The following is a 21,680-nucleotide window of genomic DNA, read 5'->3' as shown; positions in this document are numbered from 1 at the left end:
ACTCCCGGGGTGCAGAAGCAGGGAGTGCAGCACCCTTGCTGAGCTCTGACTCACAGTTCTCTGGCTTTGGAGCAGAGCTAGAGTCAAGGGAAGGAAGGCAGGTTACAGGGGAAGGCCTGACACAAGCTGCAGAGGCCCAGGTGGCTCAGAGAGGGAGCAAGCAGTGAGGTAAGCCATCCTGCCCAGAGCACAGAAGATGGAGCTGAGAGCACAGACACGTGGGTAAGTCCAGCTTCAATGACCATGGCAACAGCTCCTCTGGGACTTTTGCACCCCACTTCTGAAGGCCCCACGCCATTCCACCCATGGGACACCTTGAGGACTCCCAACCCTGCGAGAAACAGGAGAGGTCAGTTGGTACCCTCACTTTGCATGCCCATGAAGGAGTCAGGCATCCAGGCATCATGCTTTCAGGGCAGATTTAATAAAGAATGCAAAAAGGTCCTGGTGAGCTACTCAGATCCCAGGTGCCACCTGTTTTGGCAGCCACGGGACTGTCCCCCCTGACGCCTGCCATACCCTACTCAGAGCTGCATCCAGCTCCAGAGCAGGGCTTGGGCTCCCGACAGGGGGTGTCAGGACTGCTCTCTCCAGCTGGCACCAGACCTCCTGGCACCACTGAGGCCCAGGGCCAAGCTGCAGAGGCTCTGGTTCCTCCCGAGGCCGCGGGAGGTTAGGGAGGACAAGCTGAGCAGCAGCAGAGAACTCTCCCCACTCCTTTACTTTGGTGCTCTGGCACCTTTTGCCCCAGCAGTCAGGCTTCCCAGGGTTGAAAAAAACTCCTCCATTTCCTTCTGCAGCAGCTGGTTCCTCTTCTCTGCGTCCTCCCGTGCCCGCTCCGAGTTCCTCAGCTTTATTTCCAGCATTGTGTACTTTTTCTTTTCCTGGTCTAGTTCTTCTTCTAGCTGTAACGTTCGTTTCCTCAGGTCGGCACTACCTTCTTCGAGTCTTAAAATTCAAGAAGAAAGACATCATTTTAGACTTGGGCCTGCAGGGTTTGCCAAGAAAACTCCATTATCAGCACTTGATGGGGCGAAGGAGCTGGTAAGGCCTGGGACCAGGGGAAGGATGTGTCCGGGCTCAGACCCGGTGCTGGGTGAGGCCGCACGGACTGCATCTCCTCACAAGACCCTGGGGCTTTCCCCCAAGCCAGTCGGGCGGGCCTCATCCCCGAGACCCTCCCCCCTCAGCCTTTGGCACTAGAGGCCAGGGACCTCCCTGAGTCCTCACTCAAATACGAAGACCACTTACCCTCCCCTCACAGCCAGCTGTCCTGCTGAGGGATGGACTGCCATCTGGCAGAGAACAGGACTGAGCCCTGCACCGAGAGGGAAGCAGGAAACTGTCCTCACGTTTGCTCTTCTACAAGACCCCTTGAGCTTCAGGCAGAGACAGCAACTCACAGGAAACCCCGTTCAGGTTGTCGCTTCATCTTGCGTTCCCTCTCGGCCTTCACACCCGAGCCCAAATGTCTCAGCCTCTGGGAAGCTTCTCTTGATCCTCCCCAGCATATAACCCACATTACTGCTCCTTTTTGCTACCACAGAGCTACACCTCAGGCCTCTGTAGAGGTTAACACATCTATCTTTTCAACCAGACGACCCACTCCTGTGAGACATGAGGGACTTGCTGCGCCTGGCTCCTAGGAACCGACCTGACTACAAGACACATGACTGTGGGCAGGACTCAAACTTCACTGAGCCCTGGTGTCTCGCCCTGAAAATGCAGGGGACGGCCTTCCACCTTTGCCCTGTAGCTACAATGGACCAAGGAGACCATGTGTGCACAGCATACCACCTGGCACATGGTGTACCTGAAGCAAATATCCATTCCCTGCCCCATCCAGGATGAGGCCTGGGCCTTCACCCTCAACCACTGAACACAGAGCATGGAGAAGGGCTAAAGTCTGGAAGAAGAGAAGGATGCCCACTTTCACTACTTCGATATAGTACTGCAAGTCCTAGACACAGCAATCAGACAAGGAAAAGAAATAAAAGGTATTCAAATTGGTAGAGAGGAGGAGGTAAAGTTATTATTTGCAGATGACATGATACTATATATAGAAAACCCTAGGGCTTCCCTGGTGGCACAGTGGTTGAGAGTCTGCCTGCCGATGCAGGGGACACGGGTTCGTGCCCTGGTCCGGGAAAATGCTGCAGAGCGGCTGGGCCCGTGAGCCATGGCCGCTGAGCCTGCGCGTCCAGAGCCTGTGCTCCGCGACGGGAGAGGCCACAACAGTGAGAGGCTCGCGTACCGCAAAAAGAAAACCCTAAAGACTCCACACAAAAACTACTAGAACTGATAAACGAATTCAGCAAGGTAGCAGGATACAAGATTAACATATAGAAATTGGTTGCATTTCTTTATACTAACAATGAAACAAACAATCCCCTTTAAAATTGCATCCAAAAAAAACAAAACAAAAAACCTTACGAATAAATCTCACCAAGGTGGTGAAAGACTTATATGCTGAGAACTACAAAACATTAATAATAAAGGAAATTGAAGGTGATTCAAAGAAATGGAAGGATATCCCATGCTCTTGGATTGGAAGAATATTGTTAAAATGGTCATACTACCCAAAGCAATCTACAGATTTGATGCAATCCCTGTCAAATTACCCATGACATTTTTCACAGAACTAGAACAAATAATCCTAAAATTTATATGGAACTGTGAAAGGCCCAGAATTGCCAAAGCAATCCTGAGGGAAAAAAACAAAGCAGGAGGCATAGCACTCCCAGACTTAAGACAATATTACAAAGCTAGAGTAATCAAAATAGCATGGTATTGGCACAAAAACAGACATATGAATCAATGGAACAGAATAAAGAGCCCAGAAGTAAACCCACACACCTATGGTCAAATAACCCTCGACAGAGGAGGCAAGAATGTACGATGGGGAAAAGACAGTTTCTTTAGCAAGTGGTGTTGGGAAAGTTGGACAGCCTCATGCAAATCAGTGAAGTTAGAACACACTCCCACACTATACACAAAAATAAACTCAAAATGGATTAAAGACCTAAGACGTGACACCATAAATAAAACTCCTAGAAAAGAACATAGGCAAAACGTTCTCTGACATAAGTCATGACAATGTTTTCTTAGGTCAGTCTCCCAGGCAACAGAAATAAAAGCAAAAATAAACAAATGCGACCTAATCAAACTTATAAGCTTTTGCACAGCAAAGGGAACCACAAACAAAACGGAAAGACAACCTATGGAATGGGAGAAAATACTTGCAAATGATGTGACCGACAAGGGCTTAATTTCCAAAACAGCTCATACAATTCAGTAACAAAAAAGCAAACAACCCAGTTGAAAAATGGGCAGAAGACCTAAATAGACATTTCTCCAAAGACGACATACAGATGGCCAATAGGCACATGAAAAGATACTCATTATCACTAATTCTTAGAAATGCAAATCAAAACTACAATGAGGTACCACCTCACACTGGTCAGAATGGCCATCACTAAAAAGTCTAAAAATAACATGTTGAAGAGGGTGTGGAGAAAAGGGAACCCTCTAACATGGTTGGTGGGAATGTTAAGTTGGTGCAGCCACTATGGAGAACAGTATGGAGGTTCCTCAAAAAACTAAAAACGGAGTTGCCATATGATCCAGCAATCCCACTCCTGGGCATATACCCAGACAAAACTCTAATTCAAAAATACACATGCATTCCTATGTTCATAGCAGCACTATTTACAATAGCCAAGACATGGAAACAACCTAAATGTCCATCGACAGATGAATGGATAAAGAAGATGTGGTACATATATATATATACAATGGAATATTACTCAGCCATAAAAAAGAATGAAATCATGCTATTTGCAGCAATATTGATGGACCTAGAGATTATTATACTAAGTGAAGCAAATCAGAGAAAGAAAAATATCATATGATATCACTTATATGTGGAATCTAAAGTATGACACAAATGAACTTATCTATGAAACAGACTCATAGACATAGAGAATGGACTTGTGGTTGCCAAGGGGGAGGGGTGGCGGTGGGGAGAGGGATGGATTCAGAGTCCAGGATTAGCAGATGCAAACTATTATATATATAGGACGGGTAGACAACGAGGTTCTATTGTATAGCACGGGGAACTATATTCAATATCCTGGGATAAACCATAATGGAAAATAATATGAAAAAGAATATATGTATAACTGAATCACTTTGCTGTACAGAAGAGATTAGCACAATGTTGTAAACTAACTATACTTCAATTAAAAAAAGCATGGAGAAGGGAGAAAGCCTGCCTTCACCTCAGCCTCCCATCTGGGGAGCACAGGGCATAATGTCAGAAGACCCTCCCCAACGCAGGGGCAGCAGGCCCCCCCATGAGCCCCCTTCACTGCTTCTCCTCCCGTCCAGGGCCCTCCTTTGCCAGGTCCTCCCTGCCCCTTGGTGCTCCTGAGCACAGCCTCCACGCCACTCCTTGAGGGACCTTGTCCAGCCTCAGACTTGAAGCACTTAAAGCACTCAGTGTGCTGGCAACCCTCAATCTTTATCGCCCTCAAGTCCACTCAGAAACTTAATAAGTATCTCCAGCTTAACAGACCCACAGCTGAGCTCCTGCCCTCCTTCCCCAAGTCACCCTCCTATAGCCCCAGTCTCCCCGGCTCAGTGACCACCTTCTTCCAGATACTCGGCCAAAACAAAAATGGTGTGTCTCAAGTCAGTTCTTTTTCTCACCACCACACCTGATCAACTGGAAAAACCCAAACACACTCAGAATCTGGCTGCTTCTCCCACCTTGTCTGCTGCCCCGTAGGTCCATGCCAGCCACAGGTCTGACCTAGATGGCCATGGCCTCCTAACTGGTCTTTGTCTGCCTCGTCAAGCACTGCTGAGCACAGCAGTCAGTGCACCTCCTCAAAGTGACCAAAGTCCTCCAGGTCTTCCAGCAGCTTCACATCTCACTGGCAATAAAATCAAAGCATCACTCCTGCCAAAACGCCTTGCCGCCTGCCCCACCCCGACTCCGCCACGCTTTCAGAGCTTGCCCAGACACTCCGCCAGTACACAGTGGGGCAGGGACTCGAACCCATAGCCTGCCAGGCAACAATACTGCATTTCCCCTGAGAACCCCAGCCTCCAAGGTGAAAGATCTAGAAGCTCAAGTCAGCTCCACAAACAGCCAAGAAAGTGAGATGTTGATCCTGACCCCCTCTGAGGCTGCCCTCAGTGTCTGCCGAGTAACACTTCCTGTACACTCTGAGCTTATCTTCAGCAGTAATCACCTTGCAGTGAGTCTGCAGGGAGCTCCTGCCATTACCTCTGCCTGGTAAATTCCAACCCAGTGCTTACACTGTGGGTTTTCTCCACAACTTTAAACTCTGGAGTTTTACTCACACTGTGTCCTTTCTCCTCCTTGCTCAGCTCAGTCCTATCGGTCCTTCAAGTCCTGGCTCTGACATTGCCTGCTGTGACTTCCCCCATGGAGGGGCTGCTGCCCTCACGGCCCCTTTCCTGCTATCTTCCTGCCGTGAACACAGGGACTGCACACACCTGACACTCCCCAGGTGCCCAGAAGACAGCTGCCAGCAGAACAAGAGGGTCAAATGCTACCATTCCAGCTCCCTGTGGGAATCCCAGGCTCAGAAATAGAAGCATGAATCCCTTCCACCTCCACTGTCTGATGGAAAGAGGAAGCACTCAGAACCCAATGAAGCCCCCTGCTAGTGGGTGGGACATGGGTTCATAGGTCTGATGCATAGGCTGATGCAAGGCCTTGGGCAAAAGGAGCTAAGGGGTCTGAGATGCTGATGGAAGCACTGCTCACTGTCCAGTGTAGGCTTTGCTGGTGATTTTAATTGGGGAACTCGGCCTCTCAGAGCGGGAAAATGCCCTCTGCACAGGGAGGCTGCAACCAGGGCCCATCAGTGAACAAGCCTGCAAGCCTTAAAGGGTGGCATGAAGGACTTCCCTGGTGGCGCAGTGATTAAGAATCCGCCTGCTAATGGAGGGGACACGGGTTCGAGCCCTGGTCCGGGAAGATCCCACATGCCGCAGAGCAACTAAGCCCATGTGCCACAACTACTGGGCCTGCGCTCTAGAGCTGGCAAAACCACAACTACTGAAGCCTGTGTACCTAGAGCCTGTGCTCCGCAACAAAAGAAGCCACCACAATGAGAAGCCCGCGCACCACAACGAAGAGTAGCCCCTGCTCACGGTAACTAGAGAAAGCCCGTGGGCAGCATCGAATACCCAACACAGACAAAAATAAATTTATATATTTTAAAAAAAAGGTGGCACGAGGTGTCCTCTGTGACCCAGCGGAAGGGAGGGCTTGGCTCGGCAAGGCCAGCTCCCTCCTCAGAGAAAATCAGATTTCGATCCAGAAGAAGTCCTCACTCTACATCAGGTCCAACCGTGGGCAGTCAACCAGGCTGGCCTGGGGCCTGCAGTGCACGCGTGCCCTGCCCCAGTCCCAGTTCCTGGGCTACAGGACATACCTTGGGGGCCTGCCTCCTCTCTGACTGAGGGCCCCAGAGGGACCACCACTCTGAGCCTCTCCATCAAAGGCCTCTGACAGCATGCCAGCCCCTCAGCTCCTGAGCTTTCCCAGACATAGGATCCCCACCCCTCCACTCCCAGCCCTGTCCTGTGGGCATTGTCCCAGAAAGGGGGCTCCTGGGCACTGGCTGCTCTGAGCCCTGCCTCCAGGAGACTTTCTTTCAGAGCCAGAGGCTGACTGCCCAGACTGGTGCCCAGTGAGCTGGCTGGCTGCAAGGGCCCTGCCCGGCCCAGGGAGCGCCCACCTCACACTTGCCCAGCAGCTGCAGCCCTTTACCTTTTCACACTCGTCTCATACTCAGTCCTCTGCCGGCACAGCTCTGCCCGGAGCTCCGTGACCAGGCCCTGGAGAGCCTCAGTACGGTGGGTGAGGTCCTGGGTGGGGCTGCCTGGGTCACTGGGCTCACTGCTGCTGATGCAGGCGCCCACCCTGTCCAGGCCGTGGTCCAGGTCTGGGGATCTGCACTCCTCACTGCTGCTGGGGACAGGGGAGGGCTCGAGGGCCCCCTCAGTGTGGAGGGAGCTGCAGGCGGAAGAGCCACTGGCCCTGCACGCTGCGCAGCTGCTGACCGAGCCCCTGGCTGAGGCCTCGCAGGAGGAGGCCCCAGACCATGGCATGCTGGCCACGCTGGGCGTGCTGGGAAAGGGGCTGGGCAGGGGCACGTTGTCATAGGTGGAGAGTCTCTGCTCGGAGCCTGAGTCCTTGAACCGGTCTCCCGATGAGGCCCTGCGGTGGCCTCGCAGGGAGGACAGCCCATTCATGAGCCAGTTCCCTCCGGAGGAGATGATGGGCACCTCCAGGGATGAGATGCCCACCTTCGGGCTCCCCGACCGGGACCCTGACTGCCGGAAGGAAGACCTCCAGTTGGGCAGAGTCTGCACCTTCTTCCCAGGGGTGGCAGCAGGGCTGCTTCGGCTACCCAGGCCTGTGGGAGAGGTTCTAGAGAATGTCGCCACGGCAGCCCCATCCAGAGAAGAGGTCCTGTGCGAGGGCAGGCCAGGGGCACTGGGGCTGCCGGGCTCTGCCTGGCTGTCCCTGGTGACCTCCTCGGAGCCCCATCCCACGGTGCATGGTGGGCTCCCACGTGGGGAGGCTGGCACTTCCGTGGTCCTCGAAGTGAAGAGCTGGCTGTGTTTGCGGATCAGGACAGTCATCAGGTGCTGGACCAGAGAGGTGCCTGCCAGGAAGAAGGAACAAGAGACTGGCTGTGAATACCTCCAGTTCAGGCTCTCCAGACCAGTCAGGGGAAGCTGCAGCTCGAACCCAGGGTGCCCAGCCCTGATAGTAGCCCCAAACCAGGCTAATCAAGTGAGGACTTAACGAGAGCTTGCCACGTGCCGCCCCAAAGGAAAGGACGGCCACCACCCCCTCCAAATCCAGGCAGGGACATAAGGACCATACCCAAGAATCCCCCTCCTCCAAATGTGGGCCCTGGAGCACAGAGCAGCACTGTCCCTTCGCACCCACTCCACCCGGCTGGCGGGGGGACGAGCAGGCACAGTGCCTGTTTAGGCTGCGGGCTGAGCCAAGGGCAGGCTGGGACTGGAAGCCAGGACCTGGACGGCAGGGCCCTCTCGGCTGCCCCATATGCTGCCCACAGTGGCCGTGCCTGACCGTCCATACTCTGGGAGGCACAGGGCTCTGGGACACAGAGTAGAGAGGTCTTACAGGTGCGTGTAGGCACACATACACAACCCCGTGCACACAGACAGGTGTACACGGCTGCCCCCCAACGTGAACAGCCCCCCACACATGCACACAATCCCTCTTCTCCAGGCCACAGCCCCTGAGATGCAGCCTGTGGCATCTGTGGGGACTCGGTTCCTGAGGCTGTGGGGTGGGGGGAGGGGTCAGTGACAAAGGGAGGCGGTGCAGAGGGACCATGGTATCGATCCTGCTGCCTCGTTCCCTCCTCTTGTCCTCAACCGAATACCAGAGACTGGGGAGGCTTCTGCGTGATGAGGAGGGTGAAGTACTTGGGTGGACCCTCCCACTAGAAGTAACTGAGAATCGTGGGGAAAACTAAGTAAACAATCTTTAGTCCAGAAAAGTAGGTGAGGCAGGAGCTCAGCAAGTCAGTGGGGTGAGCATCTGCCCTCAGACATTTGCACAACCTGGCAGGCGGGAGCTCTGGGGAGACCTGCCCGTCAGGCCAAGGGCGTGCCAAGCGAGAGCATCAACCCCAACGGTCACACCCTTGGCTGGGGGCGGCGAGGGACAGCTCCACAGCCCACCCTGCCCCTCCCCTAGGTCACGCTCGGCAGGAATGGCCCCTCTGCCCTCAGCCTGCCTGGCGCCGGGGGCAGCGGGCTCCAGCTGGCGTCGGGTGGGTCCCGTGTGAGTCTCCGCCGGCATCTGCGCTCAGCCGGGACTGGCTGCGGGTTTCCTGCCTGTGAGCGGCTAGGCTCTCACACTAACCCCGCCGGCAGTCTTCCATGGGGTCTCCAAGCAGGGCTCTCATTTCCATGCCAGCCTGCACCTGTGCCCTTTGAAAAGTCGGGCTGACAGAGTCACCTTGCCTCTCCTGGCCTGTCTCCTCATCCTTAAACTGGGGGCAGTAACCACAGCACGGGCTGCTTGTGAAGATTAAAACACGGTGGTAGAAGTAAAGTACTTAGCAGAGGCCGGGGCGTGTTAAAACAGCTGCTGTTGCTATTTTTTTTTTCATCATTATTAGTCTTCATTATAGAACGGAATATTCCTAGGGTTTGCAAAAGCTCTGACATCCAGAAGAAGCCTGTGACAATTACTTAATCGAAAATTACTTTAGTAAAGCAAAAACATCTGTGTGTGTTCAAGGGCAAGTGCGCTGACCTTTTCCACACCCGCCCCCCAGCCTCTCTCACCATTCTAACTGCACCTTATGACCCCATCCACAGGGCAAAGCTCCTTTTCCTCTTATAGCTGACCCCATGGGGGAGGAGGCGCTGGAGGAGGCGGTGAGGAGGTCCAGAGAGGCTGCTGCCTAATCCCCAGGGATGGAGCCGCCCTTCCTGCCGGCCTGGCGTTGAGGATGCTGAGGACTTGCCCAGGATCAAGGCGAGCCCAGAGCACCACGCACACCCCCACCATTACCTTCCATGATGGTCACTGGGTCTTCTATCTGTGGCCGAAGTATATTAGGTCCAAAAACGGTTGCCAGGTTCTGGACGCTCATCTTGTTGACGTCTGAGTGGGACTGAACTTCATCCAGAAACCTGCAATGTAAGGAAAAGACAGTTGGCAGAGAAGCAAATCCTGATGCCAGATCTACTGGGAGCTGCCTGGCTCCCGTGCTCAGCTGCATCCACATTTCCACAGCTGCTAAGCACAGCCAGCTGCCCTGCCAGGCTTGGAAGAAGGCAGAGCTTCCCCTAAGATCTGAGAGGGCCGTCAGAAGCAAAGGCCACTGGGACAAGGGCCTGTCATGGAAGGACACATAATTCTCCCACCTGCAGTGGGGGCAGATGCCCAGGAAGGCCCAGATCCCCCCAGACACGGGGCTGGGTGAAGGCCACCCTGCGTGTCCTCGCCTGGCACCCTAAGCCTAGGTCGTGGTCAGGAGGCAGACCATGGGGAGGGGATGGTGAGAGGCACGCAGAGGAGGCAGAAGGAACAAAGGCTGTATCCTTTTCCTTCAGGAATGATGTGCTCAGGACTGTAAGCTCTATGAGTGCAGTGACTGTGTTCTTCTATATTCCCCATTGGCTTGACAGACATGTGAGTGGAAGCATGACCCAGGCCCCCCGACCCCGCTGAAGGGCAGGGAGCCAGAGCACAGGGGAGGGAAGCCCCACCCCTAGTCACTTACTTGCAGATATATCTGAGCAGGTTGTAATTGACCAGGGGAAGGCTGCTCACTTGTTTAGCCAACTCCAGAGTTCCCTTGGGATTGAGAGAGGAAAAACAGCATTTCAAAGACCAGCAAGCAGGCCCCAGTCCTTCTCTTACTAGAGGGAGTAGGGGGTGAGAATCCGAGTCCAGACCTCCATCCACAGCCCATGGGCCTGGCCCCAGGTGACCACCACCACTTCCATCTCCCAGAGGCTTGTGACCTCTGGGGGGAAGCAGATTTACTTTTGAGAAGCCGTTGTGAGGGAGGTACCTCTGCGGGGCCACAGAGGAATGTCAGGGCCAGCTCACTGATCAAGTACAAATATTTGCCAGATAAAGACCCCTCATCTCCCACACGGCCAGAGGGAGCGCAAACAGTCCTTCCCCAGCCGGAGCCCACCAGGGCTGCAGGCGGGCACTGCGGGGGTGGGGTGGGGGGGCCTGTCCTGGGAGCAGTCTCGAATTCTTTTGGGAGGCGGCGGGATAGAAACAGATGAAAGGTCTGGTTGTTTCTGAACCCCACGGCCGGCCTGGGCAGCCTGAGTTGGTTGTGGGAGCAGGTGATGGAGCAGGAGTGCCTACTGGGTGGTGGCCCAGCCTGAGCTCCCTGTGCTCAGGGGCACGGCTGGGACACGGCCTGCTTTAGGAAGTACCTGCCCCTCCGGGAGACAGAGGGCCGCACACAGGGAGGGGATGCTCCAGGCACCTCGCCCCAGAGTGCCCTCCACACACAGTGGGATGTTCCGGCCCTCCCCAGATTAGGAGGTCTAGGCCTGTCCCCCACAGAGCAGGCTGCTCCAGGGCACCACCCCCCTGACACACAGCAGGTGGCAGGATCTGTGTGCCATGAAGAGTCACAGAAAGTCCTGTCTCCACATACCCGCCACCAACTAGCAGGCCCACCCCCCCAGGATGGGTCCCCATGAGCCACTAACCTCCCCCTCGTCCTTGGTGAGCAGCTGGGCGCAGCTAAGGAAGTCCTCATACCTGGCGAAGGGGACCACAGGCTCAGGGAGCTCCCGCAGGTAGAGCTTCAGCAGGGAGGCCACCGTGTGCACGTCTGTTGTGCTGCAGGCAGAGGGATGAGTGTGAGGCCTGGGCGCCAGGGAACCAGAGGAGTGACCAGTACCCCGGCCCACCCCCACCAGGGGCAGCCTCTGCTCTCACGTCCGTGTGCACTGTGATGACTGGCTGGTGAACAGGTGAGCGTGAAGGGCTCCCTTCCACTGCCCTGCTGCCTGCCCCAGGGTACTCTGGAGGGTGACGTGCAGCTGCTCCACACGGGGGAGGCAGGCAGCCAGGGGCACAGCTGTCCTTCGACCCAAGCCTGAGCTTGCTCCTCTGCCCAGGCTCACCCTCCAACGGAAGCAGGAGGGCTGTGTCAAAGGTGCCCACCACGCAGGGCTAATGAGCCCCTTGAAAAAGGGCAGCTGTCCCTGGGCACCTGCCACCAGGGGCTGGGCAGGTCAGAGGTCAGGCTCTTTCCCTGGCTTCTGGGCTTCTATTCACACTATGGATGCCCCATTTCCAGCACCCCAGAGCCCCGTATGTGCACTCCCAGGCATCAGTCTCCTGCTCATAGCTGGGAGCTGCCCGGGCTGAAGTGGGCCCTGTGGAGGGCGGCAGCCCTGGGCCTGTTTGGACTCTCGGTTCAGGTCCTGGACTGCAGTCTTGGCACCTCCTCCAAGCTTGCCTCCCAGGCTGGGCTAGACCCCAGGTGTTTCATCTGCTTTTCTAGGGCCCTGGATTTAAACGCTGGACCTGCATTTCCCTCATGGGAGGTGCTCAGGAAAGAGGGGCCTAGGACCAAAGAACATGGCTGTGCCATTAAGGTGCCACCTGGCCCTGGCTGTACAAGGCTGGTATCACTGAGCTAAGCCCTGGGGTCCCTTCCGCCCTGGCATTTGGAATTCTGGGGTTCCACAGGGCTACATACACCTCAAACTCACGTACCCAGAGCTCCTCCCTTCCTCAGGACTGGTGGCTCTTGGTGGCTCTCCGTCTGGCCAGTGGAGCAGCCCCCATATGTGCCCCCACCTCCCCTCTCCAGCCAGACATGCTGCCGCCCACGGCCTTCAGTGCCTTCTCTCAGCCACCTCCTCTGCTGACCCATCCATTTCCTGGGTGCTTAGGTCCCCAGTGAGTACCCAGCCTTGAGCCCAATGCCCCTTCTCCCACCTGGGGACCCCATGAGTTCACTGCCAGCCACTGTGTGAGCAGGAGCCCCAGGAGGATGCGGGGAGGGATGGGAAGCCAGGAGGATCAGCTGCTGGCCTTCGGACAAGGGCCAGCCGTTATGTCTCCCCCGACGGAGGAGGTGGAAGCATTTCTGATCTGGGCAAGTAGACGCAGAGTGGCCCCTCCATGCTGCAGACCCTGCCTCCACGTCCCTGCCCAAAGCCCCATCCTGGCGGCTCCTGGCTGCCCGCGGGTTCCAGTGCTTCTGCGTCTGTGAGCTTGGCCCAGCCCTGACCACCTCACCTTCTTTCTCCCTCCCTAGAAATTCACTTCCTCCCTCTCTCCCCACTCCCCACAGTTGACCCAAGGCTGCTTCTGGTCACTTTCTCCCTAAACTCCCCTCAGACCCTCCCCTTCAACACACACCTGCCTGAGTCCAGCCCCAACCTCCAGCACTCAAGGAAAACGTTCGCAGCCCACAGCACAATGGGTGCCCACCAGCCTGTGAGCCCTTTCAGGGCAGGTGTCGTCACCCGTCCCACTCCCTCTCCCAGGAGCAGGCACACAGTGTTTACCGGCAAGGAGGGCAACAGCTGGAGACAAGGGCTTGCCCTGGGGTCCAAATCAGCTTCTGCCCTCGCTGTTGCACAGCAGGTAACCCACCGTGAGGCAGATAACCCACAGCCTCAGTTTCTCCATCTGCAGGATGGATCTGGTAATGCCGCCATTCCCCTGCATCTCTTCATTCCCAAAGACCCCCTCAGCCCCACCGACACCAATGTCCATCCAGAACACAGCTGTGGTCTCCTGGCCCCTACACCTCGCTCCCCTACAGTCCACTCTCCACACAACAGCCTGGCCCATCTTTCCCATCCCAGCCCAGTCAACAAGCACTACCTCCCTGGGGGCCAGGCTGCCTGCTCTGGGAGCCAGGAGCACGCCCTGCTCTGTGCTGTGGGCCAGGCCAAGGGGAGCTTGGTGATGGGAACCCGGGCTGGTTCCCTGAGTGCATTTATTTGTCATCTGTCCTGGCCATGTGAGGGCAGGGCCTTGTCTGTTGTCTGTCCTGTTCACGGCCACTCCCCCACACCTACCAAGCACTCTCCCTCAATGGATGGGTGCGAAGTGATGTAAGAAGGGTTGTTGCGAGAGTCACCAGAGCCACCAAGGTGGGGCATGGGGGAGACCGTCCTCGAGATGCTCGGCAACAACATGGACAGGGCTGGGAGACCTGCTACGGGCCAGGGACTAGAGACCAGGGTGGCAGGAAGGGACAGGTGTGGTGACTGCAGCTTCCAGGCCAGGTGGGGCTCTGTATGGAGGAGCGAGTCCAGGACTGGAGGCCGGAGTTCACGGTGCAGAGCGTGTCTATGCACATGGAGCAAGCCAGCTCAGTCCCAGATGGCCTCTGCCAGCGTGTGGGTGAGGGGAGCAGCCCTGGGACAATCTCGTCAGGAAGTGGAGAAGAGGAGCGTTGGGACGCCTGTGTTGGGGGTGGGCACAATGCAGGGCCAGAGGAGATACCAGGAAGTGGGAGAGAATGGGGTCAGACACCCCGGGAGAAGCTTCCAGAAGGGAGAGGCACTCAGAGCCCGGGCCAGCTGTGGCAGTGCAGGGAACACTGTGGAGAAGGGTCCTGGAAAGGAGGGTGGAGCCCCGGTGTTCAGGGGGCTGAGGACGGGCAAGTGTGGGTACGGGAGAGGAGACCCTACATGAGAGGCTGTCGGATGACAGGAGGGAGGAACAGGATGGTTCTGGAAGGGTGAGCAGGCTGAGAGAGGAACTTTCCTGGAGGGGGGAATGTAGGTGGAGGGCAAAGGGCTCTGGGAAAGAGGCCAGGATCCAGCTGGGCAGAGCCCACCTCTGGGCATCTTGGGTGAGTTACATGGGGTCTCCCAGCCTTGGGTTCTAATCCATAAAATGGGCATATGACCATTGAAGAAAAGTCTGTAAACGCACTGAGGGCAGGGCTAGTGTGGGATGCTCCAGATGGAAGCAGGGGGTCAGGGAGGGAGAGGAAGGGCGGGGGAAGAGAGGCTGAGGAGAGGTTGAGGTTGGAAGGTGCAAAGGGGGGGCCTGCCCTGCGCCCGTCATGCCACTCACCCTTGCTTCTGCCCCCACCCTGGTGTGGGGTTCCCCCTTGGCCACTGCCCTCTAAATCTGGTTGCTGAGCAGAGTCACTGGGGGCTTTTATACATGCAGATTCCCACTCCTCATTCGTGTGTCTGATTCCACAGGAGTGGAGAGGGCGGGGCCTGGAACCTGGACTTTTGGTAGCTCCCGGGGATCCAGATATACTGTCTTACCACCTGATGTCAACTCGGGAGATAGCTGCAAACACGAAATCAGATCTGGCTGCCGCCCTACTCAAACTGTGCCTGGCATCCTGGGCCTCAGGACCAAACCCAGCTCCCCGGAGTGCCTTCCTCGGCTTTGCCCGCCCTGCACAAATGCTCTGTGCAAGCTGCGGTTCCTGAAGGCCTCAGCCTGGATCCTCTCCCCTTCTGGCCCACCTGCTGAATACCCACTGGAGAGGCAGAGGCCCTCAGACTCCCCCGCCTTGCAGCCCTGACTCCAGACCTCTCAGCAGTGTGGGGCAGGCCTTCCCTGGGCTCCTGTCTCTCCCTCTGGACACTTCTACGCCTCTTCCTGGGATCACCTCCAGCCCATCCTCCAAGATGGGGCTTCTCAGGTTGTCCCCTTTCCTCTCTTCTCCCTCATGCCCTCCCAGGTGCACTCACCTGCTCTCATACCCTACTGTTGCCCTGTTGAAACAGAGGACACCCAACCCCACGCCTGTCCCCAGAATCCTCTCCTTGGTTCTGGAACTGAGGGTCCCTCTGGCTACTGACCACATCACTTCCGTCAGATTTCCCACCAGCACACCACACTCAGCTCCTCAGCACCTTCCCAGTGACGGGGGGAGCAGAGAAAGGAGAGGCCGTGGTCATCCACAGCCAGGGGAGTGCTCAAGGTGTGGGGTCAGTGGCAACTGGGGCCGTGGTCCCTTCTCTAAAAAACCTCAATGTCAACAGCAAGTTTCCAGGAACCACAGAGAAGCATTATTTGAAGCAATCTCCCATCCTAACCCACAGCCACACAGGCACAGGATGGAAGAGGCTTGGCTGGCAGAGGTTCAGAGTGGACCACAAGCTCACTGAGATTATAAATAATAAACCACAAGCTCAGAGTATCAGATGGAAATTCACGAGGCTCCAGATGAAGGAACCTCTGTGCCCTCCTGGGTTAGACCCCCTCTGGGGAGTGGTGATCAGTCCCAGGCTCCACATGTGAAAAAGGATTTGACAGACTCTCCTGGCTGTGGTGATGGGTCTGGGCAGATGCTGGAGGGGCTGGAAGTGTTCTGCCCCGAGAGGAAAAGATCTGAAAACGCCAGGGCTGCCAGCAGAAACCTGTGGACCCATCCTGCAACAGAGGGGCCCTCATCTGTGAAGGCAGATCTGAGAAGAACGGGCAGAAGCTCCATGGGGGCCAGGGCTGGCTTGATACAGAAAGAATTTTCTATGAAAAACTGCCCCATAATGGAGATACCATCAGAGAGAAGAGGCCCCCAAACAGCTACCTCTCCCCCGTTCTTAGCCCCTGGGCTTTAAGTGAGGCTGACTGTCCCGGGGTGGAGCCCAGGACCCAGTAAGCCCCAGTGATGAGGTAGGATGGGCACTGGCCCAGGACAGGTGGAGGAGACTTGCTCCCCCGCCCCCAAAACCTGTGAGAATGTGGGGCTGGAGCCATGCCTCCATCTTGGCACCAAAGGAGCCTGGGGGGCAAGTTATCCCAAGAAAGCAGAGCCAAGAGACAGACCCTGCAGAAGGCCTGGAGTCCTGGATGGTGCCAGCAGAGGCCTTTCCCTGCTCCTGCTGGGGTGGGCTTACGGGCATCCACAGTGAATACAGCCCGTGTGGAGGTGGCAGGATCCGCCCCTAAGGGAGATGCAGGGCTGCTGCAGTGATTCTGTGCCCCGCACTCCGCCCATTGGGAGGGCTGGCTGGGCACGTGCCAGTGTAGGGCGCCATCCCATCCTCCATCCTGCACCCATGCCTCTCAGCTGGCATCCTGAGAGGAGGCTATGCAGGGGAATGGACAGGAGCTCCCTGCACCCCTCCCAGGAGCTCACCTGTCAAACAGTGGCTTCTCCCCACAGTCGAAGGAATCCTGCAGGTCCCTCACCAGGTTGGCCTGGCCAGGCATGCGGAAGAGGCCCTCCTCGGTGAGCCCGCGCTCCCGGATGAAGTCCACACACTGCTCCACCAGCAGGGGTGCCAGGCGCGGGCCATACTTCCGCTCGTGGTGGACTGTGTCCTCCAGGCGCTGCCCAAAGACCCCTGGGCACAGAGAGGAGCTGGTCACACCCTAAGCTAGCCGGCTTGGCGGTGGGGGAGGGCGCTGGGGACAACAGAGGGCAGGGGGTGCTGTCAGGGCCAAGGGTGGCTCCCCCGTGAGGGAGCAGGTTAGAAACTGGGAGGGCAGGCACCAGGCGGCTGGGACGGGGCAGGAGGGCATAGCGGGCAGGGGCCTGGCCTGTGGAGCTTGTTCAAGCCTGGGGACCTTCAGGGAAGACCCTCAGGGAGCATGCATTATGCATTTTATTGATTGGTTTATTTATGCTAACCTCCAAATGGAAGTGGCTTGCATTTAAAAACCCAACACTATGTCCACTGAAAGACGCACTCTAGAATGTTCTTAGTGGCACTCCCTTGCAATCCCTCCAAAGGGGAAACTACCTAATGCCCATGAGCGGCAGAATGAGCGGGATCGTCATGGTCTCCTCATACCATGGAGCATGGGACAGCAATGACAACAGATGGGACACAGCTCAGGCAAAAAGACAGACGATAGATGATGAGAAAGCAGAATCACAACTCAGCATCACTGATCATTAGTGAAATGCAAATCAAAACCACCTCACACCCATGAGGACGGTTACTATCCAAAAAACAGAAAACGTGTTGGTGAGGATGTCAAGAAATTGGAACCCTTGTGCCCTGTTCATGGGAATGTAAAATGGTGCAGCCGCTGTGGGAAACAGTACAGAGGCATGTCAAAAAATTTAAAACACAGTTACCATATGATCCAGCAATTCTGTATACCCGAAAGAAGTGAAAGCAGAGACTTGAGCAGATATACGTACACCCATGTTCACAGTATTATTCACAACATCCAAATGGCGGAAGCAACCCAAGTGTCCATCAGTGGATAGATGGGTAAACAAAATGTGATACATACACACAACAGAATATTATTCAGCCATAAAAAGAAGGAAATTCTGACACATGCTATAATATGGACAAACCTTGAGGACATTTTTCCGAGTGAAACAAGCCAGTCCACTAAAACAAGTAAAATACTGTACTTAGAATAATCAAATGGGTACTTAGAATAATCAACTTCATAGAGACGTAAGGTAGAATGGTGGTTGCCAGGGATTGAAGGACAATGGAATGGACAGTTATTGTTTAATGGGTACAGAGTCTGTTTTACAAGATGAAAAGAGTTCTGGAGATGAATGATGGTGATGATTGCACATGACAAATATACTTAATGCCACTGAATTGTACACTTTGGTTAAAATTGTATGTCAGACCTATTTTTATCAAAATTTTTTAAAATGAAAAAAAAAAAACCCATAATTGCTAGCAGAAGCCAGACCCAGAGTGTACACTGCATGACTCCATTTATGTAAAGTGCAAAACCAGGTCAGAACATAGTTACCTTGGTGGGTCAGTGACTGAGGGGACCCGGGGGTGCTGGTAATACTCGGATTCTGGACCTGGGCACTACTTACCCAGCTTTGTTCACTTTGAGAAAAATCATTAAACTACACACTTGTGACACCTGTGTTCTGTTCACCTTTCTGTTTGCTATATCTCAATAACATTTGCAAAAAAAAAAAATTTGAAAGCAAAATATCCAAAACATTTAATACAGGACAAGAAAGCAAATGAGGGACAGAGGGAGAGAGCAAGAAGGTAAAGGAACTTTTGACCCAGAAAACCTGTGACAACTAAATACACAACTGGGCAAAGAGGTTCCTGGCAGCCAAGGCAAAGAGTGGAAGGACTGGAGATCCATGAAGCTCCCTAACTCACAGTGATAGTGAAGGAGAAACAGACTTCTCCCAGCCCTAGGCTCTACAAGGACTCTGGAAGGCCCGCCATCTGCCATCTCCGTATCTCTGACTCAGAGACCATCCCCGCAGGGTGGCTGTTGGGTGGGCCAGAGCATGACATCAAAGCTCCATTCTGTCTAGGCAGTTCTGTCCTCCCAGAGGGATGCAGCCCAGGCAGGTGGCCTCCCAAGACCTGAGTGCTGAGCCAGCCAGGTGAGAGGGTGGCAGGATGGATGACTGCCTACTGTAGCTTCCCACACACAATGGCTGTTTTGAAATAAGATACATCGGTCCCTAAGACAATGCCTGACATAGAGCAGGACTCAGTCAATGTTCCTTCTCATGCTGCTCGACCTAAAGACAAAGTATATAGAACCTGGGGGATGAGATTTCTCCCTTCTAGAAAACATGCCCACAAGGAAGGCACCCAGTGACACCATCAATGCTTTGGGGAGAAGTGTGTGGATGCACGTGTGTGTGAGTATGTGAGTGTTCATGCCTACACCTGCATGTGGACTTGTGTGTGCATATGTGTGTGTGTGCATGCATATACATGTGCACAAGGAAAGTGTGCTGAACTGGCTGAGACATGGCACTCATGGTACCAGGTGATGCTCTAAGCACTTTACATGTATCAACATATTTGATCCTCAGACAGCTAGATAACTTAGGGAATATTACTATTATTGTTATCATCATCACCATCATCATCATTCCCAATTTCCAGATGAACAAACTGAGAGGCAGTGGGCTTCAGAATATGCCCAAGTTCACTCAGCATGTGGCAGGGTCAAGGTTCAAACCCAGGCAGTCTACATGGAACATTCTCCTGGATAGATCACATCTTGGGCCACAAGTCAGTGAATTTAAGACTACTGAAATCATATCAAGCATCTTTTCCGAGCACAATGCTATGAGATTAGAAATCAATTACAGGATAAAAACTGTAAAAAAACACAAACACATAAAGGCTGAACAATATGTTACTAAATAAACAACCAAGGGATCACAGAAGAAATCAAAGAAATTTAAAAATGCCTAGAGACAAATGACAATGAAAACATGATGGTCCAAAACTCATGGGATGCAGCAAAAGCAGTTCTAAGAGGCAAGTTTATAGCAATACAATCTTACCTTGGGAAACAAGAAAAATCTCAAATAACCTAAACTTACACCTAAAGCAACTAGAGAGAGAACAAACAAAACCCATAGTAGAAGGAAAGAAATCATAAATATCAGAGCAGAAATAAGCAGAGACGAAGAAAATAGCAAAGATCAATGAAACTAAAAACTGGTTCTTTGGCTTCCGGGAAGATGGCAGAAAAGTAAGACGCGGAGATCACCTTCCTCCCCACAGATACACCAGAAATACATCTACACATGGAACAACTCCTACAGAACACCTACTGAACGCTGGCAGAAGACCTCAGACCTCCCAAAAGGCAAGAAACCTCCTACGTACCTGGGTAGGGCAAGAGAAAAAAGAATAAACAGAGACAAAAGGATGGGGACTCGACCTGCACCAGTGGGAGGGAGCTGTGAAGGAGGAAGGGTTTCCACACACTAGGAAGCCCCTTCCCGGGCGGAGACTGCGGGTGGTGGAGGGGGGAAGCTTTGGGGCCGCGGAGGAGAGCGCAGCAACAGGGGTGCGGAGGGCAAAGCGGAGAGATTCCCGCACAGAGGATCGGTGCCGACCGGCACTCACCAGCCTGAGAGGCTTGTCTGCTCACCCGCCAGGGCGGGCGGGGCTGGGAGCTGAGGCTCGGGCTTCGGTCAGAACGCAGGGAGAGGACTGGCGGCATGAACACAGCCTGAAGGGGTTCGTGGACCACGGCTAGATGGGAGGGAGTCCGGGGAAAAGTCTGGACCTGCCAAAGAGGCAAGAGACTTTTTCTTCCCTCTTTGTTTCCTGGTGCACGAGGAGAGGGGATTAAGAACGCTGCTTAAAGGAGCTCCAGAGACGGGCACAAGCGGCGGCTAAAAGCGCGGACCCCAGAGACGGGCATGAGACGCTAAGGCTGCTGCTGCCGCCATCAAGAAGCCTGTGTGCGAGCACAGGTCACTATCCACACCCCCCTTCCGGGGAGTCTGTGCAGCCCGCCACTGCCAGGGTCCCGGGATCCAGGGACAACTTCCCCGGGAGAACGCACGGCGCGCCTCAGGCTGGCGCAACGTCACGCCGGCCTCTGCCGCCGCAGACTCACCCCGCATCCGCACCCCTCCCTCCCCCAGGCCTGGCTGAGCCAGAGCCCCCGAAACAGCAGCTCCTTTAACCCCGTCCTGTCTGAGAGAAAAACAGGTGCCCTCCGGCGACCTACACGCCGAGGCAGGACCAAATCCCAAGCTGAGCCCCTGGGAGCTGTGAGAACAAAGAAGAGAAAGGGAAATCTCTCCCAGCAGCCTCAGAAGCAGCGGATTAAAGCTCCACAATCAACTTGATGTACCTGCATCTGCGGAATACATGAATAGACAACGAATCATCCCAAATTGAGGAGGTGGACTTTGAGAGCAAGATTTATTATTTTTTCCCCTTTTCCTCTTTTTGTGAGTGTGTATGTGTATGCTTCTCTGTGAGATTTGTCTGTATAGCTTCGCTTCCACCATTTGTCCTAGGGTTGCATCCGTCCGTTTTTTTTTCTTAATAATTATTTTTTTATTTTAATAACTTTATTATATTTTATCTTATTTTATCTTCTTTTTTTTCCTTCCTTCCCTCCTCCCTCCCTCCCTCCCTCCCTCCCTTCTTTCTCTCTTTCTTTCCTTTCTCTCTTTCTTTCTCTCTCCCTCTCCCTCTCCCCTTCCCTCCCTCCCTCCCCCTCTCCCTCTCGCTCCCTCTCTCTTTCTCTCTCTCTGTCTCTCTTCTACTACCAATTCTTTCTTTCTACTTTTTCTTCCTTTTATTCTGAGCCATGTGGATGAAAGGCTCTTGGTGCTGCAGCCAAGAGTCAGTGCCGTGCCTCAGAGGTGGGAGAGCCAACGTCAGGACACTGGTCCAGAAGAGACCTTCCAGCTCCACATAATATCAAA

At 54.5% G+C, this 21,680-nt stretch overlaps 1 protein-coding gene across 2 annotated transcripts in view; it reads right to left on the bottom strand.

The window, feature by feature from the left end:
• Positions 1 to 719: 719 nt before the first annotated feature.
• ARHGAP22 (Rho GTPase activating protein 22) overlaps positions 720 to 21,680 on the bottom strand; it is a 207,710-nt gene continuing 186,749 nt past the window's right edge. For both annotated transcript variants that reach the window (XM_065893822.1, XM_065893823.1), the window contains 6 exons: positions 16,662 to 16,869; positions 11,284 to 11,416; positions 10,326 to 10,399; positions 9,611 to 9,732; positions 6,812 to 7,712; positions 720 to 948 (listed from right to left, as the gene is read on the bottom strand). In XM_065893822.1, the coding sequence (XP_065749894.1) occupies positions 720 to 948; positions 6,812 to 7,712; positions 9,611 to 9,732; positions 10,326 to 10,399; positions 11,284 to 11,416; positions 16,662 to 16,869 (1,667 nt within the window). The remainder of the gene's footprint in view (positions 949 to 6,811; positions 7,713 to 9,610; positions 9,733 to 10,325; positions 10,400 to 11,283; positions 11,417 to 16,661; positions 16,870 to 21,680) is intronic.

This window comes from Phocoena phocoena, chromosome 16 (genome assembly GCF_963924675.1).
Source record: "Phocoena phocoena chromosome 16, mPhoPho1.1, whole genome shotgun sequence".
In the NCBI taxonomy this organism is placed as follows: Eukaryota; Metazoa; Chordata; class Mammalia; order Artiodactyla; family Phocoenidae; genus Phocoena; species Phocoena phocoena.
The sequence above is the reverse complement of the archived record's forward strand: the minus strand, read 5'-3'. Positions and strand labels throughout refer to the sequence as shown.